Source organism: Leuciscus leuciscus (assembly GCF_965113295.1).
Source record: "Leuciscus leuciscus genome assembly, chromosome: 13".
NCBI lineage: Eukaryota > Metazoa > Chordata > Actinopteri > Cypriniformes > Leuciscidae > Leuciscus > Leuciscus leuciscus.
The window spans coordinates 13,057,515-13,085,417 of NC_138737.1; the positions used below are offsets into that span (position 1 = coordinate 13,057,515).

Here is a 27,903-nt window from a genome sequence, read left to right on the forward strand (position 1 = left end):
CCTTCGGATCTGTCTTTCGGCTTCGGCACATAGAGATCATTGTATTTTGTCCACTGCGAAGGAAAGCTCGTTTTGAGGAAAACTAGGCTGTAGCTGCTATGATTGAAACGATGTATTATTTGTGTAGTAACAACGTTTAGCTAACGAGTTATTAATCCGGGAATCTGTGAAATTATTGCCAACTTTACTCAGCTGAACTTTTGGGTGTGACTGAAGCTGAAGACATAATGAGGAAGTGAAAGAACGCTTCAGAAAACGACCAACCAATGTCTGTGAGTCTGGCCAGTGTTTTGTGAAAGAAACAGACGTGAAATTAGGCTACAGATAGTCTATCAGCTGGTAAGTTGTTTTTAGTGTTTATTAAAAAAGAAAACCTGCAGTGATCTGCAACTTTAAACTCTACCCTACTAAAAATCGTGGCACAAAACAAAAGGCTAATATTTTAAAGGCAGTCGACAACTGACCAATTTATTTAAATAGCTTCTTTTTATATTCCTTTATAGAGACAGAGCGTATTTAGGCCACGCCCACACCCAGGGGGAAAACAATCAAACCGTCTCCATTGACTTTGCATTGCGAGAGGCTGCCTCCTTGTCATTTCTTGCTTCTAACAAAAGACAGAAAAATGCCTAAAAGCTGCTGTGTGACAAGGTGTACAGCAAACAAGCTAAAAAAAAAACAGAAATACGTTTTTATTAGCTCTCGACCCCAAAAAACTAGTGTTTTAGGACATAAAAGTGGATACACGCTGTTGAAGCGGGGTAAAGTTAGTTTTAGGTTCGATATTCGCCAGACATTCACATAGGCTGATTTAGGGACCGTCTGCAAATTCAGCCCACAGTGCAAACCGAAGTCCACTAATTAATGTTTTTGTTTTGTTTTGTGTGTTCAAAAGGTTGCAGTTGTTCATAGTGACGACTCTGGCTTACTACATATGATATTTTGCCAATAGCTTCCTTAATGTACGTACAGTACACAAATATTAATATAAAATATTATAATATTTCACATATAGTGTTTTTTCCTGCTTTAATGGTTGTAGTAATTCCCTAGTGACCAGACTGACTTACTACAGGTGAAATTTTAACAATACTTCCCTTACTGTATGTACAGTACACAAATATGAATGTGATTATTATACTGTAATTCACCTAAAGTGTTTTTTTTTTCATGTTTCAAAGGTTGTAGTAATTCCCTAGTGACCAGACTGACTTACTACAGGTGAAATGTTGACCATACCTCCCTTACTGTACATACAGTACAAACATATTGATATGAAAATATTACTGTAATTCACCTATAGTGGTTTTTTTCAAGTTTCAAAGGTTGTAGTAATTCCATAAGGACCAGAATGACTTACTACAGGTGAAATTTTGACCATACCTCCCTTACTGTATGTACAGTACACACATATTGACAATAAAATATTACTGTAATTCACGTTAAAGTGTTTTTTCATGTTTCAAAGGTTGTAGTAATTCCCTAGTGACCAGACTGACTTACTACAGGTGAAATGTTGACCATACCTCCCTTACTGTATGTACAGTACACACATATTGACAATAAAATATTACTGTAATTCACCCTAAATTGTTTTTTCATGTTTCAAAGGTTGTACTAATTCCCTAGTGACCATACTGACTTACTACAGGGGAAATTTTGACCATACCTCCCTTACTGTATGTACAGTACACACATATTGACAATAAAATATTACTGTAATTCACCCTAAAGTGTTTTTTCATGTTTCAAAGGTTGTAGTAATTCCCTAGGGACCAGACTGACTTACTACAGGTGCAATTTTGACCATACCTCCCTTACTGTACGTACAGTACACATATTGATATTCAAATATTACTGTAATTCACCTATAGTGTTTTTTTTTCAAGTTTCAAAGGTTGTAGTAATTCCCTAGTGACCAGACTGACTTACTACAGGTGAAATTTTGACCATACCTCCCTTACTGTACTTACAGTACACACATATTGACAATAAAATATTACTGTAATTCACCCTAAAGTGTTTTTTCATGTTTCAAAGGTTGTAGTAATTCCCTAGGGACCAGACTGACTTACTACAGGTGCAATTTTGACCATACCTCCCTTACTGTACGTACAGTACACATATTGATATTCAAATATTACTGTAATTCACCTATAATGTTTTTTTTCATGTTTCAAAGGTTGTAGTAATTCCCTAGTGACCAGACTGACTTACTACAGGTGACATTTTGACCATACCTCCCTTACTGTACTTACAGTACACAAATATTGACAATAAAATATTACTGTAATTCACCTATAGTTTTTTTTTTCAAGTTTCAAAGGTTGTAGTAATTCCCTAGTGACCAGACTGACTTACTACAGGTGAAATTTTGACCATACCTCCCTTACTGTACTTACAGTACACACATATTGACAATAAAATATTACTGTAATTCACCCTAAAGTGTTTTTTCATGTTTCAAAGGTTGTAGTAATTCCCTAGGGACCAGACTGACTTACTACAGGTGCAATTTTGACCATACCTCCCTTACTGTACGTACAGTACACATATTGATATTCAAATATTACTGTAATTCACCTATAGTGTTTTTTTTTTTCATGTTTCAAAGGTTGTAGTAATTCCCTAGTGACCAGACTGACTTACTACAGGTGAAATTTTGACCATACCTCCCTTACTGTACATACAGTACAAACATATTGATATGAAAATATTACTGTAATTCACCTATAGTGGGTTTTTTCAAGTTTCAAAGGTTGTAGTAATTCCATAGGGACCAGACTGGCTTACTACAGGTGAAATTTTGACCATACCTCCCTTACTGTACGTACAGTACACACAGATTGACAATCAAATATTACTGTAATTCACGTTAAAGTGTTTTTTCATTTTTCAAAGGTTGTAGTAATTCCATAGTGACCAGACTGACTTACTACAGGTGAAATTTTGACCATACCGCTCTTACTGTACGTACAGTACACAAATATTGACAATAAAATATTACTGTAATTCACGTTAAAGTGTTTTTTTTCATGTTTCAAAGGTTGTAGTAATTCCCTATGGACCAGACTGACTTACTACAGGTGCAATTTTGACCATACCTCACTTACTGTACGTACAGTACACATATTGATATGAAAATATTACTGTAATTCACCTATAGTGGGTTTTTTCAAGTTTCAAAGGTTGTAGTAATTCCCTAGGGACCAGACTGACTTACTACAGGTGCAATTTTGACCATACCTCCCTTACTGTACGTACAGTACACACATATTGACAATAAAATATGACTGTAATTCACCTATAGTGTGTTTTTTTACAGTCAACGTCTAGGCTATAGGCTAACCTAACACGTTTATGATTAGTGCTATTGACAGTCGACTGTAGTCAGGATTATCAAATGTTGTTTTTACTCACCAGTTTTGAAAGCTGTAGATAAGGAAAAATAATCCCCAAAAAATAATAGAACAAAAAGAACAAAGAAACATATCACACTGATTCAGTAATATAAGCGTGGAAATCGAGCCGATCGCGATGGCAACTATGATGCACTGTCTCAACTGTTTTGTTCTAATTAAAATCCGTCAGAGAGAATTTTTTTCTGAAATTTATTTTATACTTTTTTTTCGCGAAAATACTTTAAAGATTTCTGTCTGACGGCTTTTAAAAATAATAAAAATTGTTTTTATGAACAAAATATTTTTTAATTAATGAATAGATAAAAATAAATAATATTTTTCTTCATAATTTTTCTTCCAAAGACAAATTAAAAAAACGTATTTACATGAATGATAATTCTAATAATATCAGATTTATTGTGGACATGTACATGTGTAGATATATCTGTGTGTGCGTGTGTAACGCATCACGCATAAAGTGATGAAAATACATATACATACACTAGATCGGTAAGATTTTTAATGTTTTTAAAAAAAAGTCTCTTCTGCTCACCAATGCTGCATTTATGATTTAAAAAAAGAAAAGAGTAATTTTGTAAAATTATAATTACAATTTAAAACAGCTGTTTTGTATGTGAATATATAGTAAAGTGTAATTTATTAATTCTATATATGATGATTTGATGCTCGAAAAACATTTATGATTATTATCAATGTTGATAATAATTTTTTTTTCAGGATTCTTTGTTGAATATAAAGTTCAAAAGAACAATATTTATCTGAAATAGAAAGCTTTTGTAACATTAAAAACTACCGTTCAAATGTTTTGGGTCAGTAATAATTTCATTTTTTTATTTTTGGGGGAAATAAATCAATAAATCAATACTTTTATTTATCACGGATGAGTTCAATTGATCAAACTTGACAGTAAAGTCATGTATGATGTTTGAAAAGATTCTATTTAAAATAAATTGTTATTTTGAACTTTCTATTCATCAAAGAATTAAAAAAAATTATGAATAATGTAATAGACGATGTCATTACTCTTTTCTTCACAAAATGATGTAGTAGAAGATTTAGATATAATTAAGTTGAGGTTAACATGACAATGTGTAACTATGTAATAAACCACTAACAGTTATGTGTGTTAAACATGAAAAAAACCACTATAGTTGAATTACAGTAATATTTTCATATCAATATGTGTACTGTACGTACAGTAAGGGAGGTATGGTCAAAATTTCACCTGTAGTAAGTCAGTCTGGTCACTATGGAATTAGTATAACCTTTGAAACTTGAAAAAACCACACTATAGGTGAGTTACAGTAATATTTTCATATCAATATGTGTACTGTACGTACAGTAAGGTAGGTATGGTCAAAATTTCACCTGTAGTAAGTCAGTCTGGTCCCTATGGAATTACTACAACCTTTGAAACTTGAAAAAAAAAACATTATAGGTGAATTACAGTAATATTTTCATATCAATATGTATACTGTACATACAGTAAGGGAAGTATGGTCAAACTTTCACCTGTAGTAAGTCAGTCTGGTCCCTATGGAATTACTACAACTTTTGAAACTTGAAAAAACCCACTATAGGTGAAGTACAGTAATATTTTCATAGCAATATGTGTACTGTACGTACAGTAAGGGAGGTATGGTCAAAATTGCACCTGTAGTAAGTCAGTCTGGTCCCTATGGAATTACTACAACCTTTGAAACTCAAAAAAACACTTTAAGGTGAATTACAGTAATATTTTATTGTCAATATGTGTGTACTGTATGTACAGTAAGGGAAGTATGGTCAAAATTTCACCTGTAGTAAGTCAGTCTGGTCCCTAGGGAATTACTACAACATTTGAAACATGAAAAAACACTTTAGGGTGAATTACAGTAATATTATATTGTCAATATTTGTGTACTGTACATACAGTAAGGGAGGTATGGTCAAAATGTCACCTGTAGTAAGTCAGTCTGGTCCCTATGGAATTACTACAGCCTTTGAAACTTAAAAAAAAAATCCACTATAGGTGAATTACAATAATATTTTCATGTCAATATGTGTACTGTACATACAGTAAGGGAGGTATGGTCAAAATTTCACCTGTAGTAAGTCAGTCTGGTCCCTAGGGAATTACTACAACCTTTGAAACATGAAAAAAAAAAAAAACACTTTGGTGAATGACAGTAATATTTTATTGTCAATATTTGTGTACTGTTCAATTGTAATGTAGCCTACTAATTGTAATGTACTAATTCCTTAGTGACCAGACTGACTTACTAGAGTAAGAGAGGTATTGGCAAAATGTCACTGGTACATCGGTGTTAATAGTAACCAACTGTAAGCTTTGGAATTTGAACTTGTCTGTTTTTTAAGTGTTAAAAAGTATACGTTTTAACGCGGTTGGTGTAATTTGCAGACGTTCCCTCGAGCATTATGAGCCGTGACAGCGCGTTGAAGCACTCTCATGTATAAATATGCAGCTATAATGCACGTAAGATAATTTTTAACGAATATTTCATGCCAACATAAATTGATTGACTACTGTTAAAAGTAATATTGTTCTTGAAATATCTGTAAGACTGCTGACTTTATAGAGCAGTGACATAGAAAAACGAATGTCTGGCGAATATCGAACCTAAAACTAACTTTACCCCGCTGGCAGAGCGGACAAAGCGTCACGTGTCTCATTACTCTGAGAACTAACGTACGCCACTGGAGGAGACCGTAATCGACAACACATGATAGTTTATCTTACAGAAATATAATATATAAAACTGACATTTGGATATTTGACTCACCAGTGACCAAATGTTTAACTTACTGCACACGTTGTGTATTTTTAGTGCATACTGAGTGTCAGGATCCCACAATTTACCCATTCGTTCCAGCCTGTATCCACTTTTATGTCCTCAAACGCTCGTTTTTTGGGGTCGACAGCTTATGAAAAATTATTTCTGGGTTTCTTAGCTTGTTTGCTGTACACCTTGTCAGATAGCAGCTTTTAGGCATTATTCTGTATTTTGTTAGAAGCAAGAAATGACAAGGAGGCAGCCTCTCGCAATGCAAAGTCAATGGAGACGGTTGCACTGTTTTCCCCCTGGTGGGCTATGAAGGTAAATCAGTAGCAAAACTCGAGAGCACGTAGATGTGAATTTGAGAACTTGTACAATAAATATTGGTACTTGTACATGAACATTTACACTCACAGCTCCAATGTGAAAACCTGTAAAATAAAAATCTGAAGTTGAATGTTGAAATTTGCACTCGCATACAATAGTCACAAACCTGTATTCGGAATCTGAAGCTGCAGACACGTAGACACAAATGTGTCAAATGTCATTCACAGAAATACAACGACAGACACAAACTTGTAATATATATCTTGCGTTTAATCTTACATTCACATTCGCGGTACTACCTCAATTAGGCACTTGCAACTTCTCAAATCTGTCACTGAAATTTCAAATTTCGCGCCTTGACTTTTGCTACTCTTTTCGCGATATATCAGGTGCAAAACTAACTTGTGCGCAGTGTTGCCAACTAATTTTCAGGGGAAGTTGCTAAAGGCAGATCGATTTGTTGCTAAAAGTTGCTAAATGACGTTGTGACGTCATTGCGTTATGACGTCATTACGTAATCGCAACGCAAAACTACGCCATTATGTAATACGTAGATATTATTGTTTGTTAAATAAATTATATATATATATATATATATATATATATATATATATATATATATATAAAAAAAAAAAATTTAACTAAAAAAAGTTGGTTTAGTTACCCAGTAACTAAACCCTAAACCAACTTTTTTTAGTTAAAGGTGGGGTATGTAATTCTCTTTTTTGGCCATTTTTTCAAAATCACTTGAAATCCTATCCCTAACCCACTTACAGCCACTGAGTTAGAAGCACTGACATGAAAATTAAGCAATTTACTCATCTGTGGAACGGGCAAGACTCGAAAAACTCCAGCCAATCATTTCCAAGACCACCTAGAATCATTGGACAGTAAGTGCGTCAATCAAACGGTCGTACCATACCCCCCTCCCCCCATCCATGTCCATGCTCTTCGAATGGGTGGAGTCAAAGGAAAGAAGGTAGGACCATTTGAGTTGTGTATTTTCAAAATCTGCCAGCCGTTTTGCAAATCACATACCCCACCTTTAAAAAAAAGAAGACCTAAAACAACTTTTTTTAGTTAATGATCTGTAAGACTGGGGCTTTATTAATGCTGTTCATTTATTCAAGTAATTTATTTGACATTTGGGTATAAAGTGTTTTAATTCTACAATATATGCTGTAAAAAGGCTGTTCAACCTCTTCAGGTAGAACGGTGACTACTGCAGTTCAAATTTCCTATTGGAAGTTGTGGTGCCCTTACCAGCTCACCACGCCCTTGCGAGTGTTGTTTGGATTAGAGTCACTTTCCAAAAGTTGCTAAAAGTTGCCAAATAAACTAAAAAAATTGCTAAATTTGTTGCTAGGTGCTTTTTGAAAAAAAAGTTGCTAGGGTAGTCTGAAAAGTTGCTAAATCTAGCAACAAAATTGCTAAGTTGGTAACACTGCTTGTGCACTTGAAACTCAGAGGCGGTGAGAGAGAAAGGGGGGCGGGGGTGGGGGGGTCAAATGAGCCGTTTTATTGGTTGGCACCTAGCCAATGAAATGGGACTTCGATGATGTCACGAAACCCGCGTGCACTGAAACGCTAACATGGCTTAATGCATTAGACTGATATTAAAAGAAATAAACGATATTATCAAACTCAGTAAACACAATGCTAATAATGCATAGGCTACTACAGAAAAGCAGATGAGCACAGAATATGACAAAAGAAAGCAAATGTGTGTTCAGTGCAAATAAACTTGCCTGTGTTTTATTAATAATGTAACGAATTATGTGTTTTTTTGTTATTGTTTTATTTTAATATTGTCCATTAAGCGTTTTCTATGGGAGGAAAACGTACAATTAAACGCGTTGCGATCATATTCTGTGCTCAATTGCTTTTCTGTGTGCTTTGTTTGTATGGTGTTTCCTGAGTTTGGTCTTTTAATACCACTGTCTCAATTAAACGCGTTGCGTTCATATTCTGTGCTCATCTGCTTTTCTGTAGTATGCATTATTAGCATTGGGTTTACTGAGTTTGACTAATGCATTAAGCCATGTTAGCGTTTCAGTGCACGCGGGTTTCGTGACATCATCGAAGTCCCATTTCATTGGCTAGGTGCCAACCAATAAAACGGCTCCTTTGACCCCCCCCACCCCCGCCCCCTTTCTCTCTCACCGGCTCTGAGTTTCAAGTGCACAAGTTAGTTTTGCACCTGTTAGGAATAGTGGGCGTGGTCTTCAGATTATGACGCGTGGCGCTCTGTGGTGGTGTTACAATATTCGGTTCCTGAAATATTTGGTTCCACTGGCCCTCATTTATCAAAAGTGCGTACACCAAATTTCCAGCGTACACCTGGCGTACACCCAAAACCACGGTGACTTTGAGATTTATCAATATGAACATTGGCGTACGGCACGCTCAAATCCTACGCCAGCTCAGGAGGTGGTGTACGCACGTTTTGAGTGCGGGAATGCGCAGAAAAACAATTCCTAACACCACAAAACGCACTGACAAACTAAAAGATATGATATATTATGACCCACTGTAAAAAAACAACAACATCGTAATTATAAACTTCAGTGTTTATTTTTGTGCAACATGGACTTCAGTGTTTAATTTGTGTGACTTTACCAAAGCATTTGATTTGTAGGCATATGTATTCCTTCAGTTGCGAGCCTGTGCGCTTTACCTGACGTTTCAAGCCTTGTTTATACTTTCGCCTGGCTCCGCAGCGCGAGTCTCCGCAGACTGCGCGCGCACCTCCCCAAACGGACGAGGCGTTTATTCTCGACGCGCTCGCCGTCGTACTATTCTTTGAAACGATGGTTAGGCCAGGGTTAGGCCCGGCAGGTGCGCACGGACTGGGTTTAGTAATGAAAGGCTTTCAATGACCAAAAAAATAATTCAGACTGACAAAATAATAAAAATGACATTCTTCTTTTAAATAATAATAATACAAATAATAATAATAACGACATTCTTCTTCTAAATAACAATAAGCGTCATTAATAATAAAAATCTAGAAATCAATTTTGTTTCTTTCCACTTCCCTGGTTTCGCTTTCTCTTTCTCAAAGAAGTTTCTCTTCTTTGCCGTCTTCCGTGTGTCCATGGCGTAAAATGAGGGCGTGGGGGAAGCGGAGACTTGAATATATAGGGGCGTGTTATTCTAATGACGATCGTTTTCAGCCGCGGCATTTATCAAGGTCAGGTATTGCGTACACCTGGATTTCAAAGGTACGCACAGCTTCATAAATCAGGCGGTGAGAGGAGTGTAAGCATAATCTTACGCCAACATATACGCCCGTTTCTACGCAAGATTGATAAATGAGGGCCAATGGGTGAAATATCATGAATATTCACGAGACCATTGCGTGGGCGGGGCGACCAATACAAGCGAGTGGAACAGAAATTAGTGAGCGCCTCAAAACGCGTCCTAAACTACAGACTCCTAACTGTATGGAAGTAGAATAATGTCAAATGTTTTTGAAATAAAAAGCCTGTTGAATTGCACTACTTGAAAAAAAATAGGCATTGCATTAACCATGCTTGCATTTTAATGCATTGTATTTTTAGTGCTTACATTTTTATGGGCTGAAATTCAACATGGTTGAATATTTAAGCTGTGAATATTTCAATTAAAAACATTTCAAACACCTTTTTATTATTAAAAATTCAATAATCCATATTCACCTTTCATATTTCACTTCCAAAATATTCAAACTGTTTAAAAATACAACCAATAATATTCAACAGGCAATTTTCGGTCCATTTTATTTCGCTTTGCAAATTCGCTTCCACAAATTCAGTGGTTCAAATTCGACAGTAAATTCAACATTGACGTCCAGGAACTGCAGGAAAAGCAGTAGATTGCCGAGCATACTCTCCATCTGCTGTTAGTCTACCTATGAAGGTAAAATGATGCCATAATGAATTGCATGCGCAGGGTAAGATTTGTGAAAGTGTACATAAAATTGCAAGCGTAAATTAAATTTGCATGCGCAAGAGAAGATTTGTAAAGGTGTAAATCGCCTTTCAAGTGTAAGAAAAAAATATTTGCAGCATTTAACTGTTATTCGTAAGTGTAATTCATGTATTGTGAAGCTCCAGCTTCATGCTAACGCAAAATAAATAGGATCTGTATTCTTCTGACTTCCATTTTTTCCGCGCTAACACTTTTGGCACGGTTTTTGCGCACAAATACGGCAAAAAGCACTGCAGGCCTGTGAACAGCAATTTGCGACCGAAAACAACAGAGTTAGGAACTGCCAAACAGATTTATTGCGTAAAATCAAACTTTGTGTAAAAAAATAAACTGTTGCAAATGTCTATATGACTTGTTGTGTACATGAGGCAAAAAAAGTTCCCGAAATAACCCGATTTGTACAGTTGCGTCTTTCCTTTACCTGCACTTCCAGTTTTGGCACGTTTTCTCACTCATTGGCCCTCATTTATCAAAAGTGCGTACACCAAATTCCCAGCGTACACCTGGCGTACACCCAAAACCACGGTGACTTTGAGATTTATCAATATGAACGTTGGCGTACGGCACGCTCAAATCCTACGCCAGCTCAGGAGGTGGTGTACGCACGTTTTGAGTGCGGGAATGCGCAGAAAAACAATTCCTAACACCACAAAACGCACTGACAAACTAAAAGATATGATATATTATGACCCACTGTAAAAAAAAAAAAAAAAAACAACATAGTAGGCTAATTATAAACTTCAGTGTTTATTTTTGTGCAACATGGACTTCAATGTTTAAGTTGTGTGACTTTACCAAAGCATTTGATTTGTAGGCATATGTATTCCTTCAGTTGCGAGCCTGTGCGCTTTACCTGACGTTTCAAGCCTTGTTAAATACTTTCGCCTGGCTCCGCAGCGCGAGTCTCCACAGACTGCGCGCGCACCTCCCCAAACGGACGAGGCGTTTATACTCGACGCGCTCGCCGTTGTACTATTCTTTGAAACGATGGTTAGGCCAGGGTTAGGCCCGGCAGGTGTGCACGGACTGGCTTCAGTAATGAAAGGCTTTCAATGACCAACAAAATTATTCAGACTGACAAAATAATAAAAATGACATTCTTCTTTTAAATAATAATAGCCTAATAATACAAATAATAATAATAACGACATTCTTCTTCTAAATAACAATAAGTGTCATTAATAATAAAAATCTAGAAATCAATTTTGTTTCTTTCCACTTCCCTGGTTTCGCTTTCTCTTTCTCAAAGAAGTTTCTCTTCTTTGCCGTCTTCCGTGTGTCCATGGCGTAAAATGAGGGCGTGGGGGAAGCGGAGACTTGAATATATAGGGGCGTGTTATTCTAATGACGATCGTTTTCAGCCGCGGCATTTATCAAGGGCAGGTATTGCGTACACCTGGATTTCAAAGGTACGCACAGCTTCATAAATCAGGCGATGAGAGGAGTGTAAGCATAATCTTACGCCAACATATACGCCCGTTTCTACGCAAGATTGATAAATGAGGGCCATTGAGTTTTGCAAGCGCGAAGAGGAGGGAGGGTCCACCTTCTTCATGTAGCCAATCAGATGAGCTTCTCGCTGACTCTAGGTTTACTCTTATCTGATTGGTTCAATAAACACGCCAGTCACCAGAACATATATTTATCTTCATTTGGGCTCAGAAACGTTCTTGTTGCCGAAATGGTACTTTTAATGCAAACATGTTAAATAAATAGATAAATAGATCATGATTGCTTAATAGCCTGTGAACCATTAGGCTGCCTATATGAGTTCATACTGAATTTCGAGCTGGTGTGTTAAGAAAATTAAGTATCTGCACTACTGCATGCATAGGCTACTATTATTATTTAACTTAAATGAGTTACAATAATATTTTTTTCAATTTTCAATATTGTATTTTAAGAGCATCTCTGAATTATGCACCATTTACCACCTGCAATGCCATCGTGCAACCACTAGATGGCTGTATAGCCCTATATATAATCATATCAAGAGGCTGTATATTCCCTGGTTGCTGGGTTTTTATTCAGACATAATCAGGGCCGGCGCGTCCATATAGGCGAACTAGGCAATTGCCTAGAGCGGCACTTTTGTAAGGGCGGCAAAATGTGTGCCAATCGGGAATGAACAATTCACAAAATAGGCTATATGATTTGCTGAGCTGCCGCTGCGCCGCCCCGCACATGTCCCACCCCGCCCCGCCCCCTGCTCTCACGAGTCATGACTCATGACTGAGTGATGGGACGTTCGGATAATTTTACTGACTCTCTTGTTCGATCTCGTTCATAAAAATGAACGAATCTTTATTTGAGTCATTTCGTTAATTTAAGTGGCTTTAAATGTTACACAGCCAAAATCCCCGATCACATCCACCTACGCATATAGTATATGTATATATTTGCTTCCTCTTGGCCTAAAGTGTTCCTGCAACGGGAGTGTTCTCTGGCTAGAGCGCAGAACAGCGGAGTTTGTATGGACAGAAGTGCATGCCTGAGCTTGTGTTTTGGGTTAAGCTGCGTTGCTTTGACATTGTGGAAAATATAACAATAGAAACAAAATATAGGCTATTAGCCTTTTTACCCATTATTATCAATCTAAATTAATCTCGATTTTAATTTAACTTAATTTCGTTTTTCTTTATGTAAATTTCGTTTTTCTTTATTTAAATTTCGTTTTACTTTATTTAAATTTCGTTTTTTCTTTATTTAAATTTTAAATTTTGTTTTTTCTTTATTTAAATGTTTTTTTCTTTATTTAAATTTCGTTTTTTCTTTATTTAAATTTTACATTTAGTTTTTTTCTTTATTGAAATTTTGTTTTTTCTTTATTTAATTTTTACATTTTGTTTTTTCTTTATTTAAATGTTTTTTTTCTTTATTTAAATGTTTTTTTCTTTATTTAAATTTCGTTTTTTCTTTATTTAAATTTTACATTTTGTTTTTTTCTTTATTTAAATTTCGTTTTACTTTATTTAAATTTCGTTTTTTCTTTATTTAAATTTAAAATTTTGTTTTTTCTTTATTTAAATGTTTTTTTTTCTTTATTTAAATGTTGTTTTTTTTCTTTATTTAAATTTTACATTTAGTTTTTTTCTTTATTTAAATTTGGTTTTTCTTTATTGAAATTTTGTTTTTCTTAATTTAAATCTACCCTTTACTGTGTCAGTAATTTGTTAGTCAGAAAAATATAGACTACCTTAAAGTATTGCTTAATTTAACAGACGTGTGTGTGCGTTTTATATTGCTAGTGCAGCGTGCGTCAAGTATATAAGCCCTGCCCGCTTGAGGTGCGCCGCTTCCCGCTCGCGGTGTTCTGTAGTTTACTAAAAGTTTATTAATTCTGAACGTATCGTGTCTCGCGTGTCCATCTATATTGCACCACCAAATGCTACACTGCACTCCCTTGTGAAGTCGATTGGATGAACGGTTCTCGAAATAATCAAAATGCAAACGGACATAGACACATAGAGATTCTGCCTTTATTAGAGAGAAGAATACGTTCAGCACCCTCTCGAAGCTTTGAATATTCGATGTTCATTACTACTACCGCAGCTTCGAAGCTCAAAAAATGGTATTCAATGTCACAAATGTTTTTCGCCTAGAGCGGCAGAAGTGCACGCGCCGGCCCTGGACATAATTAGTTACTTTTTGTGAAAGTTTTTAATTTAGTATTAGTTTTTCATTACAGTCAAATCTGGACACAGAGAAAGCATTTTGTTATTCATGCTAGCTACATAAAATAGCTTGATTCAGTCACAGGAAAGTAATCACTAATCAGAATGAATATTGACAGTGCGACCAAGACAATATTTCAAAATATATAACTGAGTGTTAATTACCATGAACAGAGACATGATGTGAAAAACACTGCATCAGAATGGTATTATTACATAAAGAATGGGTATTAAATGTTTTGATTGTAAAGTTTAACATCTGCTCAGTGGTGTAACAGATTATATAATATATCAAATTTCAATCCAATAACGTTAACACCAGCTTGAAATTCAGTATGAATGTTAGTCAGCCTTAATCAGCCTATGGTGCACAGCTTATTAAGCAATCATGATGTATGTTTATTTATTTGTTTGTTTATTTATCTATTTATTTAACATGTATGTGTGCACTAAAAGTACCATTTCGGCAACGAGAACGTTTCTGAGCCAAATGAAGATAAAGATGTGTTCTGGTGACTGGCGTGTTTATTGAACCAATCAGATAAGAGTAAACCTAGAGTCAGCGAGAAGCTTGGTTCTCATGAAGAAGGTGGACCCTCCCTCCTCTTCGCGCTTGCAAAACTCAATGAGTGAGAGAACCGTGCCAAAACTGGAAGTGCAGGTAAAGGAAAGACGCAACTGTACAAATCGGGTTATTTCGGGAACTTTTTTTTGCCTCATGTACACAACAAGTCATATAGACATTTGCAACAGTTTATTTTTTTACACAAAGTTTGATTTTACGCAATAAATCTGTTTTGCAGTTCCTAACTCTGTTGTTTTCGGTCGCAAATTGCTGTTCACAGGCCTACAGTGCTTTTTGCCGTATTTGTGCGCAAAAACCGTGCCAAAAGTGTTAGCGCAGAAAAATGGAAGTCAGAAGAATACAGATCCTATTTATTTTGCGTTAGCATGAAGCTGCAGCTTCACAATACATGAATTACACTTACGAATAACAGTTAAATGCTGCAAATATTTTTTTCTTACACTTGAAAGGCGATTTACACCTTTACAAATCTTCTCTTGCGCATGCGAATTTAATTTACGCTTGCAATTTTATGTACACTTTCACAAATCTTACCCTGCGCATGCAATTCATTATGGCATCATTTTACCTTCATATCTACCTCACCATCAGATGGTGCAAAAGCGCGTGTTGAAGACCAGCAACAGTTAGAACAATTCATAAAACTCATTTACAGCAATGTAAGTGTATTTGTGATTATTATGACGGCTGTTTTATGTTGAGTTCAGTGTCTTCACGGTTACTTTACCTGTCTAGCCTACATGCATCTTTCTCTACCGTGAACGAGATTATAATGTTATTCCCCGATGCGGATATACAGATCCAATGTTACATTTTTTAGGTTGACATATATTTCTCTTGGTTGTTTAGTTGCGATAACTTTATATTGTGGCGATGTGCTGCATGTAGGCTATTAGGGTTTCCCTCAATACTTAAGGATTCCCCTGCTGGACATATACAACGCTTAACGTAGCTTAATGGACTACAGTGATGTAAAAGACCAAACTCGCAGGCAAGCAGATGGACTCAGAATAACGCGCAAAGCTTAATGCTGAGCGTTTCCCAGTGATAGACTGGCATACAGATGGCTTGATGTTGGACATTCGCACATTTAGGGACCGTCTCTAAAGTGTATACGACTTTGGTATACACGTTTCTAACTCCGATAGCATTTGAATAGAACGATTTACAGTCATAAAACCTACTGTAAAGTGTTCATTTAGTGTCAGGCATAATGCTCACCCTTTGGATTTTTGATATTTATTCAAATAAATTTAAGTTTGCTATTGAAGTTAGAAACGTGTATGCCAATGTTGTATGCAACTTTAGAGACGGTCCCTAAATGTGCGAATGTCCAATGTCAAGCCAATTTTTACATTGTCATTTAGCAGATGCTTTTATCCAAAGCGATTTACAGTTAAACTAACAATAGGAGGACAATATGCAAGTGCTGTGACAGTTTAAGCTAATGCAATACACGTATGCATACTATATATATATATATATATATATATATATATATATATATATATATATATATATATATATATATATATATATATATATATATGTATGTGTTGATTTTATGCCAGTATATCACGAAACGCTCAGCATGAAACTTTGCGCGTTAAGTTCATATTCTGAGTCCATCTTCTTGCCTGTAGCCTATATAATAGCCTACAGCCTACTTCCCTAATAAGGTGCAAGATTGGTCTTTCATATCACTATCAACGGAAGGGGAATCCTTGAGTATGAGGTATTGAGGGAAACCGATTATAATCCTGTTCATGGTAGAGAAAGCTGATGACATGTAGAATACACAGGGAAAGTAACAATGAAGTTATTGAATGAAACATAAACACAGCTTTTGTGTGTTTATCATCTTTTCCGCATATACTGACACAGATAATCATTTTCATTTTATGAATGAATGTCTTCGTCAACAACAAGCGCTTTTGCACCATCTGATGGTGAGGTCGACTAACAGCAGATGGAGAGTATGCTCGGCAATCTACTGCTTTTCCTGCAGTTCCTGGACGTCAATGTTGAATTTACTGTCGAATTTGAACCACTGAATTTGTGGAAGCGAATTTGCAAAGCGAAATAAAATGGACCGAAAATTGCCTGTTGAATATTATTGGTTGTATTTTTAAACAGTTTGAATATTTTGGAAGTGAAATATGAAAGGTGAATATGGATTATTGCATTTTTAATAATGAAAAGGTGTTTGAAATGTTTTTAATTGAAATATTCACAGCTTAAATATTCAACCATGTTGAATTTCAGCCCATAAAAATGTAAGCACTAAAAATACAATGCATTAAAATGCAAGCATGGTTAATGCAATGCCTATTTTTTTTCAAGTAGTGCAATTCAACAGGCTTTTTATTTCAAAAACATTTGACATTATTCTACTTCCATATAACTGTTCGTTTCTCACGAATGACTGAGATTAAGCTTTTTAAATGTAGACTATTGCATGTTTAAATAAATATTTACAAATATATTCTTGTGTTTTGATTCTGTCTCCCAAAGTTGTCTGTTGGCTATTATTGAAACAGCTTTTATATTATAGGATGGTAGCTCAAGACAACATACGAACTTGGAGTTGCATGTTGTTGGATGCTTTGAATGTTGCTTTACACTCAACTGAAAATCTTTTTGATACACAACTGTCAAAGGTTATCATAAATGTTAAGCTTCAGTTGCTTTAACAGTTGTTGTCTCTAGCAATGCTTTAGAACATTGGTCAAATTAAGTGATAATTATTTCAGTTGTATTGATGTATACATAGCAAGGTCCAACTAAAGTAATGTTATACTCAGTTTGTGCAATTTGTAGTTTTGAATGTACCATTCCAAAGGTAAGTGCACTTAATTGTAATAAAACAGAGACAAAACTCTAGAAAATTGATTCATTTAATTTTGTTTTTTATTTGACACTGCCAAATTTCACATTTTCTTTCATTGATATCATGCATGGGAGTACAACATTAAGGGTGTTTGCATCTAGGGCAAATAAAAACATCACTGTATAATATAAGACCTCATCTAAAAGTAGTATGTTTGATCATGAAGAGACAGAGAAATCACTAAATGTTACTTAACTCACCTCTCATTGTGAAGTTCTGTGCCCTTCTAAGAAGGACATATTTTTCTTTTTCTTTTTTTTGAAACACCATGAGGAACCTTTCCAGATTCTTTCAATTCATACAAGGTTTTAAACATTTCCTTATCTATATTGACAGCCAAAATGACAAATTCAACAAAGATGGGTAGGTTAGGTTTGAATTGTGGTTTAGACTGGTTGTTCTTTTAAAACATCACCATAGCTAATTGGATGTTGAATGCTTCACAAACTATATGTGCTGAACCAATTATTTATTGGCCAAAGCTGTGTACAATAGTAAATGGCACCGAAATAGAGATCAGAAAAGAAGTTTCTCAGGTGTGGTGGGATATGGACATATAATTAAAAAGTATTCTCATTTAAAGAAAATACATATCATTTTGATAATATAAAACAATATGCATAAATGTATCTACCTGAAATACATATAGGCTACATAAAATTGATAAACAAAAACATTTGCCTCAACATATTTCTGTGTAAAAATTATTGAGTTTTTTTTAAAGCATTCATTCATTAACTCGAAATTACTTTTATAGTAAAATTACATATTCATCTGTAAAAACGAGAATGTTAGACAAAAGAAAAACATGGGATCAAGGACAAAATTAATACAGCAGGACTAATAAAATATTTACTATATTATTCAAATATGTATTTATAAATATACCTTTCCTTAATATTTTGGAATACTCATGCCTTCTACACCAGTGTGTTTTTCTGTTCACTTGTTACAAAAAGAAGAATTAACATATAAACTGATAAGATGTAGGCCTAATTTTTATGATTAATGGTTAGTCATTATTATCAATTAATTTGACCAACGTTCTAAAGCATAGAGAAAACAACTGTTAATGCATCTGAAGCTTAACATTTATGATAACCTTTGCTAAAGTAAAGGTTGTGTATCAAAAAGATTTCCAGTTGAGTGTAAAGCAACATTCAAAGCATGCAACATGCAACTCCAAGTAGCCTATGTTGTCTTGAGCTATCAGCCTATAATTTAAAGGCTATTTTAATAATATGCAGACAACTTTGGGAGACAGAATAAAGACACAAGAATATATTTGTAAATATTTATTTAAACAGCAATCACACACCTTTAAAAATCCTAATCTCAGTCATTCATGAGAAACGAACAGTTCTATAAAACAACTAATCTTGGAAAATTTTGAGAAATATACCTTTATTGTCTTCTAACGCTTCCTACAAGATCAGGTCTGTAATAGTTCAGGTAAACTCAGAGTACTGAAACACATGCTACAAAACGATTCATTATTTATAAAATATATACGAGTAGTTTAAGCTTAACTTCGTTCAACTTTATTACCCGTTTGAAATAAATAATCCATAAAACAAAACGGGTTCTGAGGCTCTCACTAATAATTTCTGTTCCACTCGCTTGTATTTGTCGCCCTCGCCCACGCAATGGTCTCGTGAATATTCATGATAGCTCCACCCATTGGAACTAAATATTTCAGGAACCGAGTATATCACCGGCAGAACGATCCCCCTGGCCGCTTCACTTAACGTTAGTTTGCCAGTTTTGTTAGCTTGTTTTTTTTAATAATGACTGGAGAAAATCCGATTTTATCTTAATGTGCAAGGTCACTCACTGTCCAGTAACGCGACTGTTATTTGCAAAAGTTATTTTAACGTTAAGTATTTTGACCCGTACACACTCAGTCAATGGATGGACGATCTGACAGGATTAACGTTAATTAACGCTACCTCCGGTTGAGTCTTCTACACCTACCTGACAGAGAAACTGATGCCATATCTTTAGATGCCTATAATGGTAGCCTACTAAATGGTCACGTTCTCACGTACAAGACTTGTGTGGTAGCCAACGATCCGCAGTTATGCCTAGCCAGCGCCACGGCCAGACAAAAGACGACAATGTAAAGTGTAAAGAGTGACATTACGGTGCAATTTTAATGATGTGAATATTTTCTAGAAATAAAAATTCCAGATACAGCATATTCATTTTTTAACTATGTATTTGATTACCCTTTCTTACCAGGTTCTTCAAAAAGTCTAATCACAATCAATCAAAACAATGTATAGCCTACAATCATAGATGATTCACAAATAATCACAATAATTTTGAAAACATTATACGATAAAATTTCAAATTGGAGCCTGTAGCTACTCCGTCGATTCTTGCACCCAACAACACAACAAGATGACATTTAACAATAATAATAATTTAAGCTCCTTATTATGTAGCCGAATCTGTGCTGGTTTGTGTTGGGCGCCTCCAGTTTTCCATTTGTTTTGCCACCAGCTAACGCCGTGACGTAACTGACGTCGGCTCGAAATTGGTCAAATTTCCATCAAATTTTGACTACAGTGAAAGTAGTTTTGACATATTTCCTCCTTTTGCTCCTCCCACTTGTTTTCTGGGGGTAATTTGTAAATGCTTTTTTATGTAGGCTACAGTTTTATAAAAAAAAATTTTTTTTTATTGATTTGGTGATTTACTTGAGAATTTGAATTTCATTATCCATGATATTAAAATATGAATTAATATGTTTATTTATTCCATATCAGTATTATGTAAAAAAAAAAAAAAAAAAAAAACTTCCATTTGCATTTAGGAGCAAAACAGAGTAATATTTTTTTATTTCCCAAAATATTTAAAAATGTCAATTTTGCAACAATCATTTCCATCACAAAATGCTATTAAATAATAGGCTATATTTGATATATTTAGTGGAAATGACACTGGTGAAAATGTTTTTGATGTTTAGGGAAAATGTTATAAATGGTGGAATTTGATGCAGCTTCACAGTAGACAATTAAGTAAATGAATGAGTGTGTGAAACGTGTTTTCAGAGATTTATTTATATTCTCAAGACATAAGTGCCTTAATTAAAAAAAAAAATAATAATACGCCTAAATGTAGGCCTATAGGCAAGAAAGTTCACAGTGAGCTGATTCTTTCTGTTTCTTTTTCCAGTTTGTTTGCCAAAGAATGGATATGTCTGCAAGATGCTTATGGAAATACAACCTGCACAACCTGTACTGTCTTCTTGTCTCCCAGTTTTCAACAAAATCGCCCCATACTTTTACCTGTTAAGGCACCCATCAGACCATGCAACTAATGGCACAGCTAATGTGAAGGCTGAGGAAATGTTTCCTCAATGCTCAATTGCTCATATCAGCTGTCTAGACTCCACGGAGATTTATGTGACATGTTCACTTTAAGGATTACTCTTCTCATTACTGTTCTTGTTCCACTTAACTATGATCTTTGCTTTTGTGGATGTGCTCATGCTGAATATGAGATAGATGGGCAATGCTGCCCGATGTGTGCTCCTGGTAAGACTGCTAATAAAAAGTTATACCATATAGTTTACATATTTTACACAATTTGTTTTTATTTTTATGCTTTTTATTTTTCAATCTATCTTCTTTATCAAAGTTTTTTTTTACTATAAGTTTGTTAAATATAACTTAAGTAGTGATGATAATCTGCTTTATTCTGCATTAATGATTTTTTTCCTGCATAAAAGCAAAATAAATAAATTAGAAAGTTAGTATACTATGACAATGCATTTTGCATCACATTGCCAAAGTTGACAAATTGTATGTGCTGCTTTTTAGGAAACCGTGTTGTGTGGCACTGCACAGATGACACCAGTACAACATGTGTCCCATGCCCTGAATTCACTTACATTGATGAACCCAACGGCTTCACAAAATGCTTTACCTGTACCGTGTGTGATGCAAGTGAGTGTTTCCTCCTTTATATTTGTTAATCTGAACATTTTAAAGTTGTTATAGATTTTATTAATTTGAATCTGTTTGATCTTTTAATGTAGGTGATTTAACATCTGAAGAGATGCTAGCTAGTTGCTCAGGTGTAACTGTTCATAACAGTAACTTATGCAATATGGTTTCTGCTGACTCGTTTCTATCTTAGACAGAGGAATAAGAGTGATTAAAGCATGTACTCGGTCGTCAGATACTGTTTGTGGGCCACTGGAAAGATTCTACTGCATTGAACGAAATAAAGACAGTTGTAGATCTGCTGTGCAACACTCTGAATGCAGACCTGGACAATATATCAAACAAGCAGGTAAATGATAAAAGTATATAAATATACATGGACAGTGCATGAAATGCTGTTTATTGTTATCTGTGGTGCATTAGTTGCAGTTAAGGAAACAGAGCATCTAAAAAAAAAAAAACAATAGTAACCTTCTATGTGTCCATTGTCTTTTTAGGTACTGGCTCCACAGATACTGTGTGTGCTGACTGTACAGGTGACACATATTCAAACGGATCTTCTTCATCCTGTTTACCACACACAAAGTGAGTGCTCACTTATGCTGTTAGTGTGTGCTTTTGGTCATAATTTCATAATATTTTGGTTTTATTAAATATTAAATATTTCCATATTTCATATTTATTAAATATTTCATAATTTGGTCATAATTTCATAATATATCATTCACAGATGTGATGCCATGGGACTTACTGAAACAAATCCAGGAACTCAATCATCTGACAGTGAATGTGGAAATCCCCCTACTGCTTCAACAGCCATAGCTATTAGTGTTATAGTTACTTTATTAATAATAATTATATTAGTAAGTGTTTTTACAATTGTACATATTCGAAAGAAGAAACATTCAAAACATTCAGGTAAGCTTTATTTTTTTTTTCAGAATATTTATGTAGTATGAGATCTATATAGTTGTTTTATTATTCAAGAAACGGCTGAAGACACATCTTTTTCGGCAACACCTGATCCATTAATACTTTATCTTCTATATCTATTATCTTTATATATATATTTTATTTTTTTTAAGTACACGTACTGCGTTAAATTAAACTGGGAAGGGTCATAGCACTTGCATATTGTTGTCCTATTGTTAGTTTAACTGCTTCTATTATTCTCATTTGTAAGTCAATTTGGATAAAAGCGTCTGCTAAGTGAATAAATGTAAATGTATTAATGACTTTTCTATGCAAAATCAACCAAATTAAATGCGTAATATAGGCCTACAGTATAACTGATACTGTAACTTTTATAATCATTTTGACAATCATTCATATAGACTACTCTATATTTGCTACAATACAAAAAGATGGTGATGCAGTGAGAAATATAATATTGATTAAATTACTAATAATTTGTCTTCATTCTGTTCATACAGGAATACAGGTATACTGAACGTTTATTTCTTTTCTCTTTTTTTTTACATTAAATGGAAAAAAACAGCAAATATCATTTCTATGTTTTAAATAACAAAATTTATGTTTATTTGTTTTTTGTTAAAAGGAGACAGGAAATTATTTAAATGAAAATACCAGCACAAAAGGTAAGAGTAGTAAATCACAGACATACAACACAGTTTAACAGCTCATGTACTGTACATATAGGAGAAAAAAATTGTGTTTGTACAAGCTGAAACGTAATGCTTTCTTTCACTGTGTTTTCAGTTGTTGGTGGCAGGATAAATGCTGAGACAGTCAGATTGGAAGAACAAGTCCCAACAAATTGTGAATGACTACAGTTTCCAGACTTGTCTTCACATTCTCTAAAGAATTTGTCATGCCTGAAGTCCAGCAGAGCCACAAACTGAGACAACCATTTGACCAGTGACGGCTCTGCTTATGAAGTGCTGTGCGCAGGGCCGGAGTGGGGCCACTTTTCAGCCCGGGAGTTTCAGGCCCAAGACCGGCCCTCTTTTTCCATGGTGGAATTCCAAATGAGCACTTTTTCCAAATTGGATAAATGAAGGAGGGGAGGGGAGAACTCCCTCTCATGGTACAGCAACCCATGCAGAGGCTGCGCGCTGCGGTGTCTAATGTAACTAACGTGACAAATGTAAAAAATAACATAAAATAAAACATTCCTCGACCGGCCCAAAAGTGAAGCGGCCCACCGGGAATTCTCCCGCTTCTCCCGATTACTCACCCCGGGCCTGGCTGTGCCAATAAGCCTCAGAAAAGAAAGTAGCAATATGAGTGTTGCAACAATATGAACAGTATGAACAGAGGAGTATTACACAACTGTGATAAAACACTTAAACACTTAAGTTACTTTTGCACAATTATAATTTGTATTAATTACTTAAATGTATTCATTTTGCATTGTATGAAATTATCATTTTAACCCTTTCACGCATAGTGGTGGTCACTACAGTGGACCTACAGTGCAGCTATTAAAAAAGCATTTTCTTGAATTTGCACGGGTTTTTATGGCAAAGCTGCACATCAGCCTCTTCATTGGACCCTGCTGCATCATCGTATAAATTGCAACCAAGTGGCAAGCCGTTGTGTTTCGATTTTTTTTTTTTTTTTTTTTTTTTTCAAACCAAGATGGCCAAGGGTCAGTCAGACATGCCAAGTTGCTCCGGAATATCCACCCATTCCTTCTATCCTAGGAGACTCTTGCAGGTAAAAAAAATATTGCAGCATCAAGCAATATCTAATGAGTCATATCACAGTAAAATTTTCCAAGTTTTGATTTTAGATTGAGAGAAAACTCTGATTAATCACAAGTCCACTGTAGTGGACTTCATGCATCAATTGCTATATTTCAGCTACAATTCATAATTATAATGTGAATATTGTTTTTGAAACTTAAAACTTAAAACCTTAATCTGCAGTGACTTTTTTTACTGTAAATAAATGTATTTGTATTATTAGAATGTAATTTTCATTGACATCGAAACAAGTCATGTGATTACATAATGTATGACACTTGTAATGCATTACTTTACTTGTTAGTAGTGGTGCAACGGATCATCATCGATCCGTGATCCGTTCGGATCAATATCTTCGGTTCGGCACTCACGTGATCCGCGGATTGATTGATGAAAAAAAAGTTGTGCGCATGTTCAGTCCACACACAGCGTGGTCATGGCGAGCGTTATGAACCGCAGAGAGCGTGACGCCTCATTCGCGCCGCAAAACCTCCAGACGTGCGTAAACGCGTCTTTACATTGACTTCACATTGAAATCACTCGCGCCAGACGCTCTATTCGCGTTTGGTGTGAACGCAGCATGGGTGACGGCGAGAGAGAGAGAGAAAGAGTGCCTGCGAGTGCGAGCGAGCAAGGTAATACGTTGTCAAATATGTTTAAACTTAAATGAACTACACAAGTAGTTATGTCTCTTTGTATTAATTTGTCCTGTTATTGACATAGGCCTAATGCGCGTCATTGACAAAATGCGCAACCAGATGTTCGAATAATTCAAATATGTGTTTTTTAGAGGGAATATTCGAACGTCATTTTTGAGCAATTTTGACAGCCCTATATGACAGTGGAAACACATAAAGCATTGGTCCATGTTTAAAGGAAGGAGATGCCTTTTTATGTTGCACTTTAAGTTGTTTTTCATTAATTATGTTAAAAAGAAGATATTATGCCTTGTGCACTTTAAGTTGATTTTATATATTTTAATTTAACAATTTAAAAGTGTTAATAAAAAAATAAAATAAAATTTTGCTGATCCGAAAAATGATCCGATCCGTGACTCTGATCCGAGAAACGATCCGAACCGTGAGTTTTTTGATCCGTTGCACCCCTACTTGTTAGATTAAAAAGTAATCTGATTTCGTAATGCACGTTATTGTAATGCGTTTTTTTACTCATAACATCAAAAAGTAATCTGATTACGTTATGCATGTTACTCGTAATGCGTTTCCTTACTCATGACATAAAAAATGTATCTGATTATGTAATGCGCATTATTGTAATGCGTTTCTTTACTCATAACATCAAAAAGTAATCCTATTACGTAATGCATGTTACTTGTAATGCGTTTCTTTACTCAACATCAAAAAGTAATCTGATTATGTAATGCATGTTACTTGTAATGCGTTTCTTTACTCATAACATGAAAAGTAATCTGATTACGTAATGCATGTTACTTGTAATGCGTTTCTTTACTCGTTACATCAAAAAGTAATCTGATTACGTAATAAAATGCACATTACTTGTAGTTAATTACTTGTTAGATCAAAAAGTAATCTGATTAGGTAATGCATGTTACAATACATTACTCGTAACATAAAAAACAAATCTGATTACGTAATGTCTGATTACTTGTAACACATTACTTTACTTGTAAAATCAAAAATTTTATCTGAATGCGTTATGCATGTTACTTGTAATGCGTTACCCCCAACACTGGATACAAATGAAGCTTTTCAAATAAAATATTTTTTATTAAACAATGACAGACAACAAAAATGTGTGCTTGTGTGAGTGTGTGTGAACAAGAAAAACAAAAACCAGGGGCAGGTGATCCATGAAACAGACAGGACTGGTGATGGCCATAACAATCCTAGAGGTCCAGCATTGTTCTCACAAGCCGCTTCACTCAAGACAACAAACCAAACGGTGGGATGAAAAACAAGAAAAACAAATGAAGACCAGTATAAGCATCGCAAAGGTCCTCTGATACAATATAGACAGTTGACAATTCAAAAGAGGTCGATATTTCAGAAACTTATGCTACCTCTGGAACAACTCGACGCGCAGCATTCACCACTCAAACTCAGCCAACACGTCACATAATGAAAAGTTAGTATATCCCAAAAATTAAATCAAATAAAAGTTGCTATAAAGGTGGTAGCGATTCAGTACCGAACTAATTAGATGCTACCTTCACAGCTGGCGAAGTCGCGCTAGCTAACTAGCAAGCAGGCAATGCTAGAAAATTGGTTGAAACAACCAAGATAAAATATAAATAATTGTATATACAATTGTAAATGTAAAAATGTTATGATTTTTATTATGAAAAATATTCCATAACTTTACTGTAATACACTGCATTCAGTTCACACCTCACTACTGTCCTACAACACTTATTTTGTATAAATGTCTTTTTGCATAATTTTTATGATCATTATTTATGAAAAATATTAAATAACTGCAATTCACTGTATTGTTGCTATTTTGGGAAAAATATATTTTTAATTTTATATACAATTGTAAATGTATAATTTTGATGATAAGTGTTGTAGTATAACCAACAGGACAGCAATTATGTGTGAACTGAATTTGGCAACAATGCAGTGTATTACAGTGAAGTTATTGAACATTTTTCATAATAAAAATCATAAAAATCATAAAAATATATACATTTACAATTGTATATACAATTAAAAATATATATTTTTTCCAAAATAAGTGTTGTACAATTGTGATGTGTGAACTGAATTTGGCAACAACACAGTAAATTACAGTGAAGTTATTGAATATTTTTCATAAATGATAATCATAAAAATGATGCAAAAGTATATTTTTCCCAAAATAAGTTATGTAGTATAACCAACAGGACAGCAGTGATGTGTGAACTGAATTTGGCAACAATACAGTGTATTACAGTGAAGTTATTAAATATTTGTGGAATACTTTTCATAATAAAAATCATCAAATGTACAATTGTATAGACAATTAAAAAAGTTTTTTTGTTTTTTGTTTTTTTAAATAAGTGTTGTAGTATAACCAACAGGACAGCAGTGAGGTGTAAACTGAATTTGGCAACAATGGAGTGCATTACAGTGAAGTTATTGAATATTTTCCATAAATAAAAATTATGCAAAAACACTTTTATACCAAAATAAGTGTTGTAGTATAACCATCAGGACAGCAGTGGTGTGTAAACTGAATTTGATGACACTATAGTGTGTGACAGTGAAGTTATTGACTCTTTTCGTAGAAACGCTTTTCGGATTTTGCACTTTGCAGACGGTCCCTTCGGATCTGTCTCTCAGCCGCCTGCGCATACAGATCAATGTATTTTGTCCACTGCGAGAGAAAGTTTTTCGAGGAAAATTAGATTGTAGCTGCTTGTCTACATTACTACGATTAAAAAGAGGTGTTATTTGTGTAGTAACAACGTTAAGCTCACGAGTTATTTAGTACATTTGTTGCCAACTTTACTCGACTGAGTTTGAAGACATAAGAGGATTGAGGAATGCAAAAGTGAAAGAACGCGGGTAAGTTGTTTTTAGTGTTTATTAAAAAAGAAAATCTGCAGCTGATCTGCAACTTTAAACTCTACCC

The 27,903-nt window shown here is 34.8% G+C and overlaps 1 protein-coding gene and 2 long non-coding RNA genes across 3 annotated transcripts; 1 reads left to right on the forward strand and 2 right to left on the reverse strand.

Moving 5' to 3' along the window:
- Positions 1 to 24,188, forward strand: LOC309512555 (tumor necrosis factor receptor superfamily member 14-like). Its single transcript, XM_082188209.1, has 7 exons — positions 1 to 339; positions 20,829 to 21,190; positions 21,476 to 21,601; positions 21,795 to 21,950; positions 22,099 to 22,186; positions 22,332 to 23,199; positions 23,321 to 24,188. The coding sequence occupies exons 2-6, from the start codon at positions 21,013 to 21,015 to the stop codon at positions 22,558 to 22,560; spliced, it is 777 nt and encodes a 258-aa protein (XP_082044335.1). The 5' UTR covers positions 1 to 339; positions 20,829 to 21,012; the 3' UTR covers positions 22,561 to 23,199; positions 23,321 to 24,188.
- On the reverse strand, positions 15 to 6,816 carry LOC309512576. The gene is made up of 2 exons (XR_014211090.1): positions 6,183 to 6,816; positions 15 to 667 (listed from the first exon to the last, which is right to left on the reverse strand). It is a non-coding gene; the product is annotated as an uncharacterized lncRNA (long non-coding RNA).
- Positions 23,470 to 27,834, reverse strand: LOC309512572. Its single transcript, XR_014211085.1, has 2 exons — positions 25,419 to 27,834; positions 23,470 to 24,605 (listed from the first exon to the last, which is right to left on the reverse strand). It is a non-coding gene; the product is annotated as an uncharacterized lncRNA (long non-coding RNA).
- Positions 27,835 to 27,903: the final 69 nt, after the last annotated feature.

Bases quoted from the DNA above. Each gene is read 5' to 3' on its own strand.
- LOC309512555 (XM_082188209.1), top strand. From the start codon at position 21,013: ATGCTCAATTGCTCATATCAGCTGTCTAGACTCCACGGAGATTTATGT. The intron at 21,951-22,098 runs GTAAATGATAAA...TTGTCTTTTTAG, and splicing joins ACAATATATCAAACAAGCAG to GTACTGGCTCCACAGATACT. The intron at 22,187-22,331 runs GTGAGTGCTCAC...TATCATTCACAG, and splicing joins TCCTGTTTACCACACACAAA to ATGTGATGCCATGGGACTTA.